This window comes from Rhopalosiphum padi, chromosome 2, assembly GCF_020882245.1.
Source record: "Rhopalosiphum padi isolate XX-2018 chromosome 2, ASM2088224v1, whole genome shotgun sequence".
Taxonomy (NCBI): Eukaryota; Metazoa; Arthropoda; class Insecta; order Hemiptera; family Aphididae; genus Rhopalosiphum; species Rhopalosiphum padi.
The window spans coordinates 48,912,515-48,933,767 of NC_083598.1; the positions used below are offsets into that span (position 1 = coordinate 48,912,515).

General features: G+C 28.6%; 2 protein-coding genes across 8 annotated transcripts in view; one reads left to right on the forward strand and one right to left on the reverse strand.

The window, feature by feature from the left end:
- LOC132920293 (potassium voltage-gated channel protein eag) overlaps window positions 1-21,253 on the forward strand; it is a 200,632-nt gene that overhangs the window by 75,742 nt on the left and 103,637 nt on the right. For all 7 annotated transcript variants that reach the window (XM_060982559.1, XM_060982565.1, XM_060982562.1 and 4 more), the window contains one exon: window positions 13,628-13,733. The gene's annotated coding sequence lies outside the window, so the exon portion shown is untranslated. The remainder of the gene's footprint in view (window positions 1-13,627; window positions 13,734-21,253) is intronic.
- Window positions 9,808-13,955, reverse strand: LOC132920294 (uncharacterized). The gene is made up of 2 exons (XM_060982567.1): window positions 13,801-13,955; window positions 9,808-12,006 (listed from the first exon to the last, which is right to left on the reverse strand). Exons 1-2 carry the CDS (start codon window positions 13,816-13,818, stop codon window positions 9,931-9,933), a joined length of 2,094 nt encoding a protein of 697 aa, XP_060838550.1. The 5' UTR covers window positions 13,819-13,955; the 3' UTR covers window positions 9,808-9,930.

Consider the following 21,253-nt stretch of genomic DNA (forward strand, 5'->3'; position numbering starts at 1 on the left):
AAACAAAAAGTTTGTGAACACTCCTTTAAAGTAATTTTTTTTTTGCTAACTTAAAGTCATTATATAAACATTTTTGAAAACATATTATAAATATATTTTTTGAATGACGATATTAATTTTAAATTTTACATATTCTTAGTTGGTATGATAATTGGCAAATTCAAATTTGAATCAATTACCTATACATTAAGATCATGATTAATATTATATACTTTGAACTTTAAGAACGTAAAAATTGAATCAAGATGCAAAAAGAGAATATAAAAATATTGAATTTACTTTATGTTCCGTATTAAATTAGACTTAATAAAAATATGGAAAACGCATAAACCTCTACTCTCTATGGTTATTTCTTATTATATTAGGTCTCTTGGGTGAAAGCCCAAAGATATTTTGTAAATAAAGATTTATATTTTTCTAGTTACAGCTATAATATTATATTTTAAATTCATTTTCAGCGGTTCTATGTAAATATTAAAATATCTGTGACAAAAAAACATTCTTAGGCTCTCCAATACAACAATGGCATATTTTTATACTGTTTACAGTATGTTATAATTAGATATCAGAATGCTTAAATATATAATAAAATACTATAATTATTTAAACATAAAAAGAGTATTTATATTTTATAAGAAATTGGAAAGGTATTTTTATGAATGTATTTTTATTTATAAAAAACTAGTAGCAAATTTCGACTGTATTTTCTTTAGCTACGAGATCAATAGGAGTTAAGGCATTTAAGGTGTGTATAATACACACAATTATTGACCAATTGAACATATTTTTTATTTAAATTCTGATTTTTGGAATTTTTAATTATATTGAAAGACTACATTTAATACTTAGATTGTCTGTGTCATCTTAGGATCTTATTAGTATATATAAAAGTTTTAAAAATCAAGATTCAAATAAATCAATAAATACCCGATAAAATAGGAATAAGCAAGCTTGGTAAATCGGACTGGGCGTATGTTTATATATATTTATATGCCTTGAATTATTATGTACATTGTAACACAGGACGCGTGGCATTTGACGGAAGAGTAAACAAAATATTAATAATATTTGTGCGCATATAAGGCCAATGGCGGATAAAGGTCGCGTCGTTTCTCGAAATAATGGCGCTTGTAACGTCGTATACTCGTATGTTATTATTATTGTACATCAGTTGATCAGTCGCCGGAGGCGTTGTTGTAATAATATACGATACGAAAATATTTTTTCGGCTTGCTTTTCTCCGTGTGTATATTATACCTTTTGTTTTCGAAATTATTTTTCTGGCAACCGCCGTTTTTGTTGTTTCTACTTTTGTTACATATATTTTGGTTTTTATTTCTGTCGAAGGTTAGTGCCGTTAATCGATCAGACAAAATTCTAGTTATATCACAAATAGAATATTCATGTCATTAAAAAACTTTAACTTTCAATTTTCAATATGGAAATATATTTTAAAAATATATCTAAAATATTCGAATCTATTCTATTACTAGAATATAGTACATAATATATTTACTGACTATACAGTATTTTCCATTGTTTTGGACATGTTTCACAGCGTGAGACATACTTATGAATGTTTTGTACCGAAAACCAACATAGTATTATGTTTAAATATCATTTTAGATTTTGAGCGATTACAAAATCGTTTGTCAATACAATATATATATATATATATATATATATATATATATATATATATACCAGTGATTATAATCTATAATACTATAGACTCAATAATAAGCGGATCGAAGTGGCTGCGTTTGTGTATTATATTCTGAGAAAGAAATTGTTTTGCACTATTCTACACTGTTCTATAACAGAATAATGTATAAAATAAAAATAAGTATAAGCGCTTTAAACGTTTATAAATAGTGACGCTAAAATGACAGCCGACATTTTCAGAATACTCTAACGAGTGTGAAAAATAAGTGCACCACTTGTATTAAATAACCAAATGTTCCTACCAGAAAATGTCAATTTTAATAATATATAAATATAATATTATATAAGGTAATATTCTATTTTTCTTGTTCAACAAACTGCAGTTAGTACAATTGTACCTACACAAAGTACATACCGAGTGACTAGGGACAATGTGCATACTGTAAGATTATATATTATTATTACATTATAATACTTTACTGACTTACTGATAGTTATTCCACGACTAATGTTTTGTTTTATTAGAAAAACAATCATAGTCAAAGAATCGACTTTTTAAAATATATTTTTTACATAATTAGAAGTTATATAAAATGTTAAGTCAAAATTACTGATCAATTTTTTATTCTTATCGATTTTAGTGTTTTATTTTTACGAATGACAGATTACGTTTTTAATTTCATATTTTAAAACAAAATATTTTCAAAAAGTTATAATATATAAAAAATGATAAAAAATATAATTTATTTTTTCAAAAATGTAGTTTTGTAGTGACTTTAAATTATCTAAAAATATATTTACACAGTGTTAATACTTTCTGAGGAAATTAAATATTAAAAATTATGTTTTTATATTTTCGTAATAATTATTATGCGTTTATCGCGTCAAAAGAAAGGAAGAGCATATATATCACTATTTGGTTGTTGTTATTAAAATCATAATTTACATCTCGGTAGTTAAATGTAAGAAACATACGCGTTAAATAATACGAAAAAATAATAATAAAAAAAAGCTAAAATTATTTGGTAAAAAAGTGTTAAACATTAATACAAAATTAATGTGTTTTTTTCATAGGATATACATATCTAAACAATTCCTTTGAAGGTTCATTTATGACTTCCGAGAAACGTCAAACAGATAAACGATATTGCGATGTTAGCCGAAGGAGATAGGTGGGCTCTTATTATTTTTATATAATCGCAGTCCGTGAATAGAAGTGAGCGATATTGATAACAATATGGAGTATCGCGTGTGATCAATACACGTCACGATACAAAAGAACATTTTATATTTTATACGATTATTGTTCCTTATACAAAATATATTTATATATCCTTTGTAATTTATTGTAAAATTATCTTCATACAGTTCACTAGCTAGAATGGCGTTCGTAAAAAATTCATCTCTGATATTACCGGTACGACGGACTATTTGGTTATGCGGAGATTGGCTTGGTATAATAACGAATGGGTAATGCGGATGATACTCAGGACAATATCCTTAAGGTTGATTACTGAAAAAGTATAGAAACCAAATAAAATTATATTATTCTCTTTATAATAAATTCCAGACTTAAGTTTTTTTGATTTGATAATTTATTTTGAATTGAAACCCATGTAAATATTTAAATTACTAATTAGTATATTGCTAAAATCATTGAAGACTATAATAAAATTATAAATTACTTGATTTTTCAATTAACTAATCATTAAAGGACTATAAAAGAGAGTCAGTGTTATTTAATAACAATAAATTAACGCAAGACGGATATCTATGTAGAATGATTGAGAATCAGAATTTAAGAATTAAAATAGAATCAAAAATAAAAATCGTTGAGATTGATATTTGATTTCAGAACCGATATTTATTAAACAACCAAAAAAAGGTACTAGGAATACAAATGAATGTACCTATATGGCAATATTAATAATAGTAATAAAAACATATTATTATAATATAATATATTATATTAAATTATAATATTGTAGTTGTTGATATTCAAGTTGAATCGAAATTTGAATGAAAACGGATACAAAACAGCTTAACACTGCAGGTATAATATTTGTCAATATTTTTGACACATAGGCACTTATATAATATTATTGAACAATAAGAAATTATGTAGTTTCTGACATTATGCGTGACTAATGTTAAACGGGTCATCCATATATGCTACGGTTTTTTTATGTTCAATATTTTTACGTGGTACCTATATACATTTTATGAAAGTATAATACACGCTTTCTATACTGTCACGCGCGTAAGCACGTTTTCGGTTTCGTGCTTCAAGTCGATGTTGTTCGAAGTTTTCTCTTGGTTTTTGATTCCGAAAAAATAAATCTGTATACTTAAAATATGATGTGTCGTGGGTGTTTGGATTTTACGAATGTAATAATAATACTACATTGTGCAAACAAACAACATCATGATATACGTTGAGCGAGTTTTTTTAGGTGAACTTGCGCAGTGAAGAGCTTACAGCACATAGCTACTCGTTTAAACGTTATCTGTAAACAAGTTTCATGGTTGAGACAACAGTGATAAACACAAGAAATATATACATGTCGATGGTTACAAGCGGAGCATATTATTTATTATTACGTGTACTTGTGCGTGTTGGTTACTTACTTTATTATCATTATTTTTATTGTAATCGCCGTGGACGTTGTTATTAAAAAAACATTAAAAATTTAAACTAACACGCCCAGTCACCAAAAAGAAATTCTAAAAAATGTTTATGTCCGCGCGTTCTGAACGATCACTGGTGTGGACTGCGATCTTATCATAATATAGCATACCTATTACTTGTTTAGTGAATTTTATATTATTATGAATCACTTTTATTTTAATATTAAGATAATTCAATTAGAAAACTCTGCTTCTTATAAGTGGTTACCATATTATGCAAATTACACACTTTAAATTAAAATATTGAAAAAACTAAAGATCGTGATGATACCAAGATGTGTATATCACAGGCAGTATTGTTAACTTAAAATCTAATATTTATTAAATAAATTCTTATATCAAAATTAACTGAACTAAACACATATAATGCTGAGCTCAAATTTGCTACGTGTTCACACAGTCGTAAGACGAAGACAGTGTATTTTCAATAAAATGATAATACAAAGTATAATATTGAAAAAAGCCTAAAAATTTCTAAAGAAAACCATCCTAAAACGTCTTTGTGTGAATTGCTCAACGAAAACTTAAAGCTGCTTAATTGATAGAGGTAGCTTAACGTTAAACCGTGTGCTCGTAGCTATTGTTCACGCTACAATAAGTATGCCTTATATATAATATAAGGGTATGACTTGTATGTGTGTGTGTTATACGCTAATAGTTTGAATGATTCAATCCTTCTTCATATATCATTTGTGAAATGATAATCTGTTTGAGATATTTTGAGTAATCCGCTAGATTTAATAATAATGGCTTTGATTGATTATGATTATAATAATACTGTAATTAAAGTATAATATTAAGTTTGTAATATACAACAACAGTATTGTACTAAGGGTCAAATAGATTGATACTGCATATAGCGTGGGTGACCGCATTAATGATTTTTTTTATTATTATTATTATCTTTTATTTTTAAAGTTTTCCTAGCATTAATCGTCTAAACTGTGGTACATAGTTTTTTTAGTTTTGGAGATATTTTGTATACCAAATATTATTGGATATATATCGAATTTTAAATTGCACATTAATAATATACAAAATAATACAATCATGCAAGATAAATTATATTCACAATAATAGAAAATATAAATAAGATAATTTAAGAGTCGACGTCTTTTAGGACTGACATTCAATCTGAATTGTTGTGAACCTCTTGTTTTGTCTAAATGGCTGAAGAAGCTTACCAATAGATCTTCAATGTAGTTTTTGATTGGTATTTGGAAGTCTGTGTTTAGTACAACATTTTGAACAAACTATGGAGTATTTTAAATCAAACGGAGGTATTTGGATTACATGACTAATATTTTATTTATTTAAGTTATAATACATTAACCCCAGACCGGAACATCATAATATAGTGATAGTGAATAATTTATTTGTTTATAAAACAATAATGCAGACTTCGTGTTTATGATACAAAATTAAGTCTTACTGATTGGCATTTTAATATATTATGTATGTCTACTACATCCATATAACTATATTGAAAGTAATTCCTATGCTTAAAAACCTCTAAAATGTGCACGTTTAATGGTGAAAAATAATATTTAAAATATATAGAATTTTAAGAATCAAATTTAACCAAAATTGTATGGCTTATACTCGATATAAGCTCTGGGCACTTCGGAACCAAATAACAATGTGCAAGAGAAAATTAACATGTAGTTTTCTTAAATCAAAGCGATCGACATATACATGTACGTATTAATTTTGTTTTTATCGTAAAAGTATAAAATGTGGACTTTTTACGTAATTCATCACGATTATTATGATTGATGGAAGATGTGAAAATCGGTTTTTTAAATACTTATGTAATACAAAGTTATAGGCTAAAGAGAATTGAACAATAACTTACAAATCGCGTATATATCGACTCCGGTTCTAATACTATTTTTTTCATTTCGCTTTCGGTCGTAGTGTGATAATATTGTTATACACCCGATTTGGTAATATTATTATTATTATTATTGGTCTGTTGTTATTAATATTATTATGTACATATTATTATTTATAACGCTAGACGGTCATGAAAACACGAGTGAATACAACGGAGATGAATAATGCATACGGCTTTAATGCAGTATCGCACCCGCGATCGCGAGGGCGGTTGTTCACGCAGATGTTGTGTTTGTGTGTACGTATAATAATAATAATAATAATATGATGGAACGACGACAACAATGACGGCGGTGATGTGTCGATTAGGAAAAGGATGAGGTGGCGGTGGATAAACTTTGTGGCGTCCCGAGGGCCGTGAAAGAAACCGTGAGATAGGTTTTGAGAGATGAGAAGGAAGAAAAAAATCAGCGATCCCTCTCAAGCCAGGTGCGACTTGTCGGCAATCCACTACAGAGTATTGCGTCTTATTATAAAACATATTGTTATATGTGTTCTGGTGGGTTGGTATATTACTAAATTTCGCGGAATATTTCGTGCAAAAACAAGGCGTCGAAACATCCAGTGAAAATCGCATTTATATGTACAGACTGAAGTACAACGAGGAGATCGATCATATTCGCAGTGATAGAGAAGAAGAACCAACCCCACATTTGTAACTTAATAATGTCATAATTGAATGTATAGTCCAACACCCTCCGGAGCCTCCGGAGAAAAACGTATTAAACCGCGTCGAAAATTAATTTAAAATATGAAATACTTCTTATAAGCATACATTTAAACTAAGTTCGCAAACACGTTAGTTAATTTCTCCGTCATGGATTTGTTCAGTTCAAGTTTATCAGAGGCAAATTGACTTTAAGTTATTTTTTTTTTTTTTAAAGTCAACTAGATTTCTATTGTCCTAATGGTTGTATTAAAATGTAATAACACGCGTTAGGTTAAAGACTAACAATGGCATAAATACATGTGGGCTTGTAGGTTACTTTGAATTGATGTATTCAATATAAAAAAATTAATTAATTTTCTTTTTGTTATCAAAGTTTTAATAAAAATTATTAATCTATTTAAAAATATTGATATACCGTACTCTCAAATAAATACAAGGTTATTATAGCTTAGCGTTTAATAACTTTTAAGATAAAACTTAGATAGTTAGATCTCAAATAACATATTTCGGGAAAATTACTTTATCGTGTATTTTTTTTTATATTTTTATTATTATATCTATTATATATGTAATAATTATATTACAATCACACCATGATGTGGTAATAATTTAATATTATAAATAATGATCGTGTTTTTAATGTTTAATATTATTTAATATCTTACGCGTAATCAATGTGGTCGCCGAGAAAACAATATTTTTGACCATCCCATTGCATAATTCATCACATTATAAGATGTATAAAGTCCGGAAAATGCCAAACATTGTCGGAGCACTCAATCCTTATTTTCCCTTAAAAATAATATATTATTATACGATCCGAAACAGCAAAAATGGTACTTTTATTAGTATATATATATATATGTATCGGCGTGGTGAAGAGCGAGGTGTATGGCCGTATGGGTCAATGCATTATCGAAGAGGTTGTTTGAAATATAAATGATTGCGGAAAGCTTCGACCCTCGTCTAACGGATGAAAAGTCAAAATGACCGTAAAATTTAAATTCAGATATCGGTGTATTACGACGGTTTTCCTTGAGGGGTGAAAGTGCGCCACCGCTGCCACCAAATTTCCTCATACATTTAAAATAAAATCCATCGACAGGGAAGTATATACGTTCGGAAAATCGTATACAGAAGACTAAAATGTTGATACATTCACTTCATCATTTGTTATAAAAGAAAAATTAAAATATTATTTCGTGGAATCCACAAGAACTATATTATTTCACTCTGTTTTGGAAGTGATATCATACAAGTTGTATAATATAAAAATATAATATATACAATATGTGGACTCAAATAAGAGTAGAATATTCTATGACGTAAAATGTCGTGTGAAATAAGTAGATGATTAAAGCATCTCGTAGTCGTTGTCCATTTACATACAAGTGTTGTTTTCCCTACAAAATGTAATAATTATATTAGTGCATACAAGTTTGGTTACTAACACAGTAACACTATAGAACATAAAGCTATACAGTTATTATACTTGTTGGATTGTGGAACATTTCTCAATAAATACCATGCACCACGATGTCGTGTCAACTGAGGTCGTCGTTTCGCCATAAGACAATTAAAAAATTTCAACGCATTATTGCTTACAATATAAAAGTCAAATATTGGATATTTTAAATTCATCACGTTTTTCTTTATACCTAACTTAACCTGTTCATACCGTTAAAATATGTCTATCTTGGACATCATAATAGGTATATTATACAATATTTGACGCAAGTCGTGTGCGATAAACGTGCAGAGCATTAAAACTACTGGTAGCCGTGGTGTGTAAGTTGTTATCGATCGGTTGAGTTTAGTATTAATATTTATATATATTTTTTTTTGTTTTTACACGTAAAAACGGAAATACAATACTACGATGGTTCGTAAATATTAGTACATTCATACGGTACCTCGCAAAGAAATTGATTCTAACCTCTACCCGACATTAAATAAATGTGTCACTGATAAATATTTGTATACAAAACGTTTTCATAAACTTACAAACAATCAATATATTTTAGTATATATTTGTCAAATCTTCAGGTTTATCCACCATAAAACATTCTTATCTAATTGGAACTTAATAAAAGTAAGATGCATAGAAAAAAAATATGAGATATTTTTTAGATACTGTATTGCTTTTTTAAAATATTTTTTCAGTGATTTTAAAATACAATTATACTACTAGGTTGGCCACATCGCAGATTTTATGAAATCATTTTATATTATCCGTGAGTTGTCACTTAATCAATAATATTTTTTTAAATGTAAAAGCAACAATACAAATTACAATTATACATTTTTATAATTAATTATGTATCCAGATTTAAAAATAATCTAATTTTTTTATATTGAATTGCGGTTATAATAAAAAAATATTATTAGACTTGATAGGTTAGGTGATGATGGAAAATGGTTATATGTATTAAATAGCAATTCTTATGTTTAAAATTCCCCAAAAGTTAGCCCTGAATTTGCGTGATGATAACCCCTTTTCCATTTCTCTAAATGCATTATATGATACACCAAGTGTACGATTCACCGGTTATTATTTTTATTATTGAACCAAGAATAGGAAAACAATATCGTCTTTCCTTAGGACGTGGTTAACGGATATTTATTTTTTTTTTGTCACGGAACCACCCATTTTATTTTCAAAACAAACACACAGTTTGGCTGTTGTGGAAGTAATTGGCACTGTAAATATACTTCCGTTTGCATTTATGTTCACACCAGTAAACACACACAGAAGACCTCGAAAAAGTAAACACCATAGAAATTGGTTTTCATAAATAAACTTCAGTGGGGTGGTATTGACTTGATATTGTGGTGTTTTTTTTTTTTAAGTAAGGGCCACATAATTACCAAATAAAGAAACCACTATATAATTATATGCTTTATACTTATTATATACAGATAACGTGTTTATTAAAATATAATAATATGATATAGTATAGCTTTTATGAAAAGTGAATATTACAGTGTCGTGGTGAAAACATTTCGAAAATTTATTTTTTCCCAACATCAAGATTATCGGTCTGCTGAGACTCAACATTGGCTGATCCTCCAACAGAAACTTGTCGGGCTACTGTTTCAAAGTCGGACGATTCGTACTGAGGCGAAGACGATGATGCTATATATCCAGCTGTTGATGACGGGACAGGTGTTGAGGAACCGTAGAAAGACTGTTGCCCGAAACTATACGAGCCACTCTCCTTAGCTAGGCCTGATCCGGAATATTGAGATCTGATAAAGTCAGATCCAGCGTAATCAGATTCAGTCTGTCTAGATCCAGACACTAAGGAAGATTGGTAGTGGAGATTGTCAGTGGCTGGAGCTATGGTCGATCCGAAACTATACGAGCCACTCTCCTTAGCTAGGCCAGATCCGGAATATTGAGATTTAATAAAGTCAGATCCAGCGTAATCAGATTCAGTCTGTCTAGATCCAGACACTAAGGAAGATTGGTAGAGGAGATTGTCAGTGGCTGGAGCTACGGTCGATCCGGAAGCATATGACTTATACGATCCTTGCTGCACGACGATCGGTGACTGTTGATAATAATGGACAGTGGCAAAACGTTGAGCTGGTGTTTGAACGGGTACTGGGACCTTAACCTCGTACGGAACAGCTACAGGGTACGGAACCTTCTTTTCAACTGGATACGGTACTGGTCTGTCGACGTTCACGGGTACCCTGACCTGGACGGGGACTGGCACGTTAACTGGCACCTCGTATTTCACCGGATACGGGATACGTTTTTCAACGGGATATGGGACTGGCTTTTCGACTGGATACGGCACAGGTTTCTCAACAGCATATGGAACTGGGCGTTCGACGGCAACAGGGTATGGCACAGGTTTTTCGACTGGATACGGGCGGTCGACATTAACACGAACTGGATAAGGTACTGGTTTCTCGACCGCGTATGGCACTGGTTTTTCATATGGCACGCTTACCGGGTATGGCCGGTCAACGGGCACACGAACCTCGTATGGCACTGGTTTATCAACCGGATAGGGGACACGTTTCTCTACTTCAACTGGATACGGGCTCGGAACGGGCACAGCTCGGTCAACGTTTACACGAACTGCGTATGGAACATGTTTCTCAACAGTTACTTGATATGGATGTGGAACGCGCACCAATACTGGATACGGGATGCGCTTTTCGATCTGGACGTAGTACGGTACTGGTACTTCTCGGTTGATGGTAATTTCATGAGCTGGAGATGGTGCAGAGTATCCTCCGGACTGAGCGAAGGCACTTCCCTGAGAATACGTGAACTGAGAAGGATTGAACTGGGATCCAACCGTGGCAAAGGATTTAACTGCAACTTCTGGGCTAGAAGACAAACCACTAAACGCGAACGGTAAAGGAGTGGACTGAGACTCGACCACGAATGGAGCGGGAGTGGACTGAGAGTAGGATGTAGCGATGGACTTAAACGAGTTTTCCGGTGTGGATGATGAAGCGCTGTATTCTAATGGAGAAGGAGTGGGCTGGGATCCAAATGTGGAGAAAGGCTTAACTGAAACTACTGGAGAAGATGACGAATCACTAAACACGAATGGTGTAGGGGTGGACTGGGATTCGATGGCGAAAGTGGAAGGAGTAGAATGGGAATAGAACGTGGCAATGGACTTAAACGAGTCCTCTGGTGCTGATGATGGACCACTGTATGTTAGTGGGGTTGGAGTAGATTGCACTGAGCTGAACTCAAACGATGAAGGAGAGGACTGAGTACTACCCGAGAACAAAGCTGGTGCAGACGATGAACCACTATACGCGAATGGTACAGGTGTAGACTGCAGCGATCTGAATATGAACGGGGCAGGGGTTGGTTGAGTTCCGTATTTAAATGGAGCTGGGGTAGACGAGAGGCCGAATGACTTGTCTCCGAACGAAAATGCGGAAGGATGGGAGAAAGCCACATTCGTGTGACTATCGGTTGCAGACGCAAGATCGCCAAAGTTGTTCGACTTTTGGGATTCGGTTTTATGACATGGTTTGACGTTTTTTAGGTGTATGACATCTGCGATCGCACTGGATACAACAAAAAGTCCTAGGACGACTGCACGCAACTAAAAGACAAAATTGTAGTTTAGCATAAGAGTAGACATTTGCATTCATTTTTATTTGAAAAAACAGTTTCAATTACGTCGGCTGATGAGTACACAGTGTATGTTATTGATTCATATTATACAGAAATCTTGGTTTTGAAAATACCTCTTAATTATTATTAACTGTTTTTAGGCTTATTTTATATTCTTAGTTAAAATTTCTCAAATATATTTCTGCAATATTATGACAACTTTTGATAATTGAACAACTATAATTTTTTAAACTAAATTAATTATCATAATTATATTATATTTATAAAATGATTTTTAGGTAGACATATTTATGATTTTTGTCTATTCGATTAAATAATAATAAAAAAATTATATTTATTTTTAATATTGAATAATTATACGAGTATAGTACCTTCTTTCCGTCTATTATTATTTTAATTTTTCAATCTTTAATTTAATGGTATATTTAATTATTTTAAGAATGATATTAAGATTTGAAATTACAAACTGAAAATGTACCAAATACGTAATATGGTTAAATAAATCATATTGTTTTTGATAAAATAGATCTATAAAGTTTAATTAAATCAAATTTTAGCATTATAAATATTTATAAGTATTTTGTTAACAAATATAATTTTGAGATAAGTTTGTAAAATAAATATTTTAAATAATTGAAAAATAAATTATTTTAAGCTTTTGATTTCAAAATATTAAACATTTATGAAAAATATAAATAATAAGTACACGTGGAATTAAAATTAATTCATACTAATAAATAATGTCATTAACGAGCTACATAAGATTAAAGACGAATCAAACATAATATTTATTTATTTATTATTATTTAATAATAGTTTCCTATAGTTAATATTGTATATTATTGTATATTTGTTTATTACTTAAATACGAAAAAAAAAAATAGACCTCTGTGAAACAATCGTGTAAATTGGCCCACGAAGTATACTTATTGTTTGATAATAAAATGTAAACAAGTACCTAACTAAATAATATATTACTATGATTGTAAATGTAATTCCCTAAAAGACCACGAAAAGGCTTTTATGCCCTTAAGATTTAAAATACCGTAGATATAAAATGCTCTTATTTTTTTTTTGTTATAAGAACTTTTAACATCAAAAAATATATTTTTTTAAATTAAAAAAATAATTGCAAGAATGCATAATTTCAATTAATTTTAATCTGTATAATGTAATTTTTCATCGCCACTCATGATCTTGATTTTTTCGTCAAAAAATTACGATTGATAAATAATATTATTTTGTTTGGTTAAAATTTTATTTTAGCGTGTTACACAGTTACTTTTTGAAAAAAAATAATTAAAAAACCTTGATTTCAGTATTAGAATGTTCTAAAATTTTCAAAATTTTCAATTTTTATTAAAAAATACATAAAACGTATATATTATATTATAAATCAAACATTGTTTAATTTTGGTAAACAAAACAAAGTACTTTAGAATCCCAACCTTATATATTATGTATTATCATATTGTATTTAAAATTAATCCATTTTCATAATGATATAATCACAATGTATTATATGAAAATAATAATAACTATATTTCATACGTTTAATTTAATGGTTTTTTTTTTTTTTTTTTTTTTAGATAAAAGGGAAACGAAATATTTTTCGTTCGTTGCCGTCCATTTGGTCGGTGTATCATCTCTCAAGAGTTTTCAGAAACAAAAATCGGCAAAGCGTCCAATAATTGAGTAAGTAAATATTACAACTAAAATAATAAGTATAGACAGTACAGTAAAGTTATAGTGTAATACTCACCACAATCGTGGTAGCCATCGTGAAATTGGCTGTCGACGTGTTCGCTCGTCGATCGAGTCGCTGCAGTTACCAACTACAACTGCTGCAAGACGACGATAATAGTGCACTGTACTCTGACGATTATCGCGTTTTACTATATATATAATATCTTCAGAAGTTTTAGCGCATCTTTTCATATTGTCTCCCGAAAACCAGTAATTCGAGATGGGAGAGTGTTAATTTTTTTTTTAATTCTCGACGAATCTTTTATAGGTTATAATAATAATAATATTATAATGTTGATACAAAAAAGATAAACTTTTATTACTTGTCGTTTTCTTTATCATCTTCAGTTGTTTTTGAAACTATATTTGTACATAATTTAAACTCATTACTATACAAACATTATATTTATATTTTATATATATTATACATATATGTTTTCAGTTTATCAATTTTTTAAACTTTTTTTGATTTTTGATGTATAAAATCGAATAAAATATTTATAGTTTATAATTGGTTATATTTTCAAAATATGTAAAATTTAATTTATAAAAACCAAAACTAATTATTATCTTGAGGTATTTACGTACTTATCAAAAATCCAAGAAAAATATTCAGCCTAGGATATGGAATTAAAAATATTGTAGAGTATAGTATAGCATATTTTTCAAAAATGTTTTGTACTAATAATTTAAAATTATGTAAAATAATAAATGTTTTTAAAAACATTAACATTCACTGAGAAAATGGACTGTTTAATGATAACGGCATAAAATAACCAATTTGTTTATAACGTAATACGCGCAATAATACCACGTAATACCACATCACAATTTTCTTAAACATTTTCTAAAAATGAGATGGTAAGAAAAAGAAGCTTATAAAAAAATACGAATACAATCGATCCATTATTTTGCTATAAATATTATTACGATTGTTTTCTTCATTTATGTAATTCATGTTTTTTTATTTTACCAAAAACCGGTTGTTCACACTATTTTAACTCGGTTACGTCTCTTGAAATGTTGCATAGTCCGACACGCCACTGTACCGTAAGTTTCGCGTTTCAATCCTGTTGACCTTCCTTGATATCCGAACGTTCTACGACTATATTATATCATATTACACCAATTTAATATTATTAATTAAAATAATGATGAACAGTGTAATTTTCTACATTCACACCTATAGCATGGCCTAGATTGATAATCAATGCATTCGTCGCTATATTTTTTTTTTTTTACTAAATTATGTGCTTCTGCTGTTGTACTTTATTGATTTAGATAGTTCCATTTATTGTCTGATAACTTATTTATGACGTTAGTTATCGTCATAATTATTAAAGATTTCATATCAAATTTTAATAAAATGAATAAAAAGTTATGTTTTGTATAAATACACAAAGAAATTTTAAAGAAAATAATTTTTCAATATTTTTTGTGTTTAATATTTTAAATTATTTATGCTCGTGTTTTAAACAGAACATATTTGTAAGTAGATTAGACATCATTTTTCAAATTTCAATATAATAAAATAATAATATAATATTTCCTATTGCTTTAAAATGATATAAGGTCAGTTTTTTTGTGTTTGACATTATCATATACATAATAATTACGCCTACCATCGATCGTTTATTCACTTACCCATTTTTTGTTGCGCTGCAATTCGAATACGAACGCAGTTCTACAAAGGATTTTATCTTTTACTTTTAAGAGTTGACTTTTTGTGTACACACCCCATTACACACATCACACTACTGCGCCATAAAAATGCGTTGGAACATCTCGAGATTTTTCTTCGAGCTCTCGACTCGCTGCATTTTTATAATATTTAATATTTCGAAAACGCCGTGATCGTATTATAAAATAAATATATATGTAAACTTACTTTTTTTCGACGTGAAACGAGTTGCGGTGCCGAACACTGCACTTTTTCGCACAAACATGCACAAGTCAAATGCAAATAAATGTCGTTTAAGGGACCTCCATCACAGTTTTGGTAAAAAACTACTCATTAAAATCCTACAAACTGTAGGAAGTAACAGCCTGCCGATTACAATTATTTTGAAAAAAAAATCAAAATCTCTATACCATATACGAGTGAACAAGAAGTTGTATTTTTATTTTCCCGTTTGAAAATGTATGTAAAATATAATATGATTTAAAAATTAAAACGTTTAAAGAATGTTAAGGTACAATATACTTGATTATTTAAAAGTAATTAAAACACAATTTTCTCCGGTTGTCCCCTTGTAAATACTACAAATAACTCAAATAATTTTACAGAATGGTAATTGGAAATAAAGTAGGTACTATTGATGTAATTAGGTAGAATCGTCAAATAATTGAGTGAAGAATAAAACATTTTCGGTCACAAAATATATTGTCCACGTGTATAATAGACTTCCATATCTTTACTAATAGCATAACCAACATACATAATAATATAATATAATCGTATATTATATAGAATATATATTTATTATTTTATTAATATGTTTTTAAAATAAAACAAAAATTAATTTACATTCTTTGATTTAACAAAGTATTTTCCTGCCTGGTGATGAAGAGGTTTAGACACGGAGTTCACCCTTCTCGGTATGTCAATGATATTTACTACACCCATACTAATGATCATTTATCGGGAATACATCGACATAAGAAGTTCATAGAATATAACTTGGAATATATATTAGAGGCGACTTACAAGGTTTTTTAGGGTCAGTTGTAACACAATTGTTTCTACTTGAGATTAAACAAACTTGACTTAGAATTTGCCATATTGTTCAATGGTACCTTAAACTACGGACAGTTAAAATAGGTTTATCAAAGCAATCAGTGGACTTATAGTTTATTGGAATACAATAAAATAAAATAGCAAATAGTGCATAAGTTATGTAGAACTAGTGAATTGTTTAAACTATAAAATATTATCCTTACAAATTAAATGATTTACTGCATAATGTTTACATTTTAGCGCTATTTAATATTTTAATATATAAATAGGTACTATATTCGTAATTATTTAATTGTCACTAAAGAAATTGTTTTAACACAAATTATTAGTATTATATTATATCAAAATATATGGATCTATGGTAAAAGTATTGCAAAACCTAGTTTAAACTATCAATATCAGTGGTTTAACAAAACTTGCTTTTAAACTAGGTTTAAGTGTTAAACTAGTCTTGTAAAACATATGTCTTGGTCTTAAACCGAGTTTAAGAAAAATCTAGTTTAAACTTAGTTTAAACTATTTTAGTACAACTGGCCCAAAGTGGTATGTGTAAAAATATAACAAAACGTGTTAGATATTCGATTGGTGCGCATATACCTACGCTACACTCACGATCCGTTTTTTTATACTATTGTCACTACCAGAACTCGATATGTAAATGTATGTTACGTCGTTTTTGATTTATTCAGACGCTTTATGTATTATTATTACTAGTATATAGCAGTTTAGCCGAAGTCAGCAAACAATTCGCGTGGATGAAATATTTTCTCTCTCTATAATGTGCTACATTGCTAGATTTTTTTTTCAAGATTACCTTACAATTCTTTAAGACACACATTTTTGTCGTACACAACACAATTCATTTTTTTTTTAAATACTGTTACGACTAGTGTCGCTCTACCTCTAAAAATTAAATGTTTATATTTATTTTCAACATAATCCCTGTGTTGTTATTACTATTATTATTATTATTATTATTATAGCGGTAAAGAACGACAACATTTTGTTCAAATAGATCATAAAAATTCTCTAAGCAGCACACTATCATTAATTTAAAAAAAATGATTTCGATACTCTTTGAGTTAAGTCTTTTTTTATATGAGTATTAATAAATAACTATAAAATTTTAAAAATAACAATAAAACCAAATCATAAATTCCCTAAATAGTTCATTTTTATATCATACTGACATTATTTGATCATTAGAAATATTATTTTAAGTATTATATTTTAATGATCTAAATATCGTTGTACACCACAAAATTATGCTACTAAGTTTTATAGGTTAATGGTAGTTTGACATGTATAACATTAAAATATCGACTTTACTCGTATATTTTCCTCATTTTTTTGGTTATTTTTGTATACAATGCTTTACATTTTTATATTGTTCTACATTAATAAACGGGTTTCTACATTAATCAACTCTCAAAAATCGAAAATATTAGTTTTCACAATAACTATAGTGATTATATTAATAAGATTTCGTATAGACAAAAATACATAACATTTTATTATGTTTTATGTATTATTTTAGTTTTATTAAATCTTCTAACAACGTTTTCCTTAAATATGTTTATATATTTTCGCGGATCAATAATTCAAATTTAATTGCAAACGAAATTTTATTATAATGATCGATTATCATTATAATTTGTATCAGCATTAGTATATTAGTGAAAATAGATGAAGGATCAATCGATGTCGGTCTTATTAAAAAGTATTTATAACACGTATCCATAAACTACTATGACATACTATATGCAAACTGTACCACTGTGCATACAATATAATATGCACTTAAAAATTACCAAACATTATTGTTATCACTTGAAATTTTTAAAATAATTATTTTTAACAATGTGGATTATTTTTATTGATTTATATACATTAATATGATTATCACTTTATTGTTTTTCTTTTAGCTGGTAGGTATACGTAATAATTATACGTTTTGGAAAATGAAGGTATTTTTTTTCTTTGACTTGTTTATTTGGTGGTATTTGACATAAATAAAATTCCATCATCTTCAAAATTAATTTTCCTCCTTGGAATTTTATTTTTTTTCGTCTTAATACTGATAAAAGAAACTTAAATATTTTTAAAGTCTTTAATATTTTCCAAGTTTTTGAAAAACTACCTAAATTATTTTTAACTTGGTTATCCAATATTTTACCGACTATAATTCGATAGTCACAATAAATGAACGAACTGATTACATACGATTTAACATATTATCATATTGTCATACTGTATGGTATAACATAACATAATACAATAATATGACGGTTTTATAATTTTGTGGAAAGTAAAACAGTATTTAGATTACACATACAACATCAAAAAATAGCATCATATAAACAAACGACAGTAATTATATAAATATTATCATATTCGATTCCATTACTTTAATCAAAAATAGATTTAAATGTAAGATCCCACGTAAATATTTGTTTATAGGTATACCTAATGATGCAATTTTAAATGTATATTATTTACTTCCAAATGAAACTCTTTCAACTATAATATTTAAATGAAAATGTTAAGATTAATATTTATATTGTAGCAACAGCGATAATATAATTATTTTTATAATAATATGTAAATACGTGAAAAAAAATGTAATAGTTTAAAATTACTTTATTCAATGATGACATTTTGTATTTCTTTTTTTACCCCAATTCATAATTATTATATTATAGACTAAAATACCGTAAAAATATAGTGTCTAAATGACGTGTCACTCTACAAACAGAGTTTTATGTTGGCCTATGTATGAATTGATATTATAGAAATAATATTTTCACAGCTATATTATTTGCGCCGATCATACCGTTTTAGTCATTCGGAATGAATCGTAGCATATAAAAGATAGTCAAAAGTACACTTTCTTTTTAACGGTTTTTATTCTATTCGAAGAATTCGTCCACATGTCGCTTTTCACTTTTTGTTCGAGTCGACTATAAAACAATTACAACAGAATACACGTATATACTCGTAAATATTTCTTGTTATTATTATACACGTTTTAAAGCACTGGTATATATAAATAGATGGCACCTATTCCATCACATGCTGTATTAATGATGCTGACGTAATAACTGAATTTAAATCATTATTGACATTTTTTTTTTTGACAACGCCGCAAATATATAGGTAATACGCACGTTATTATAACATCGGATCAATTATGATATCTTACGAATTTAAATTCACATAATTTAATACTGACTTGTACATTCCATTCAATATACATAACACGCTATTAATGATAATATATTATGGATTATTTAGTTATATACTTATATTACGGTCTATGATATCTTGACATTTTCACGTGTTCTTGTTGCGTTGCCAAATAAAATATTCTTATTAACAAATAAAATGTACTGATTTTTTTTTCATTTAATCGATTATTAAACTATAACGGTAATTTTAAAACTACAATTTAATATATAAGGTGTAACAAGACTATTTTACAAACTTCCATTACAAATACTTCTACATATATTTGTTAAATTATCCTGATACACCCTGTATATATAACAATTATAATAGATAACAATAATAATAGTCAAACAAATAAACGAAAAGTGATAAATCGATACTTTACTGTCATTCAATCTAATCCTAAAAATATTATCATCATGGATGAGAACATTTAATTTTCTCGAATCGAATATTGCGTCCATTTCAACCGTTTTAAATTGACATTATTCAATTGTATTCCCTCATCCTAAATATATCGATAAATGGTACCCCCACTCCGCCAAAAAAAAAAAAAAATGAAATATAATTAGTTATCCTTTGTCGACTTTTATAATTAAAATTTTTTTAAATCCATCGAACATCGTAGCTTTAGAAAATGTATTGATAATAAATCGATTTCCGACGTAGTTCTTGTAAAGGCAAACCATAATAATTTGTGTGGGTAGGCCAAAAAATACAAAACGTGACTAGGATCCTTAAAAATATTAACACTCGTTTTTTTCAAACTTAGTGTAACAATTGAGATGGATGGTGACTTTAGACGAAAACAGGAAGACTAGTCCAATGAGTAACGACAAAATTGTTAGCTATGTTGAAATAGTAATATAATATAATATAACCTGTCATGATCATTATTACCTGTTCATAGCTCAAGATCGTTAATAAAATGTCATCGTATTTGTCGTAACCGCTTTAAATGGACTATGTTTGAGAAAATGATGAATGCACTTTGACAAGAGTTTTCCGAGTGCATCCCAAAATAACCTTTATAATTCCCCGAGCTCCCGAGTGCGTCTTGAAAAAGATATATCTACCGGATAATTCCTGCAAAAAAACAACTTTAACATTATCTTAATGCGTTCAATTTCATATAGACCTACCCAAGGTGGTATACACAGAAATGATCTAGCTTACACCATGGAAATATTTTAACTTACATCCAACAGTTTTAAATTTGAGTATTATACTAAATCGGTGTACTGTTTTTTTTATATATTTTTTTAATAATACTTATTTTTCAATAGGCCAATATAGATTTTTTACAAAATCTAATTTTAATAATTTATAAGTCTTAAATATGTTAATGTTTTCTTCGACGGGTGTAATCAATTCTCTTGAATCACCTGCAGTGGTGAAGTACAAATAGGTACTAAAATAGAGCTGAAACGAAACCAAAAATTCCAAGAACCTCCATTCCAGTCCTTAGAATAGTTCTGTAAAAAGTATACGATAATAATTATAT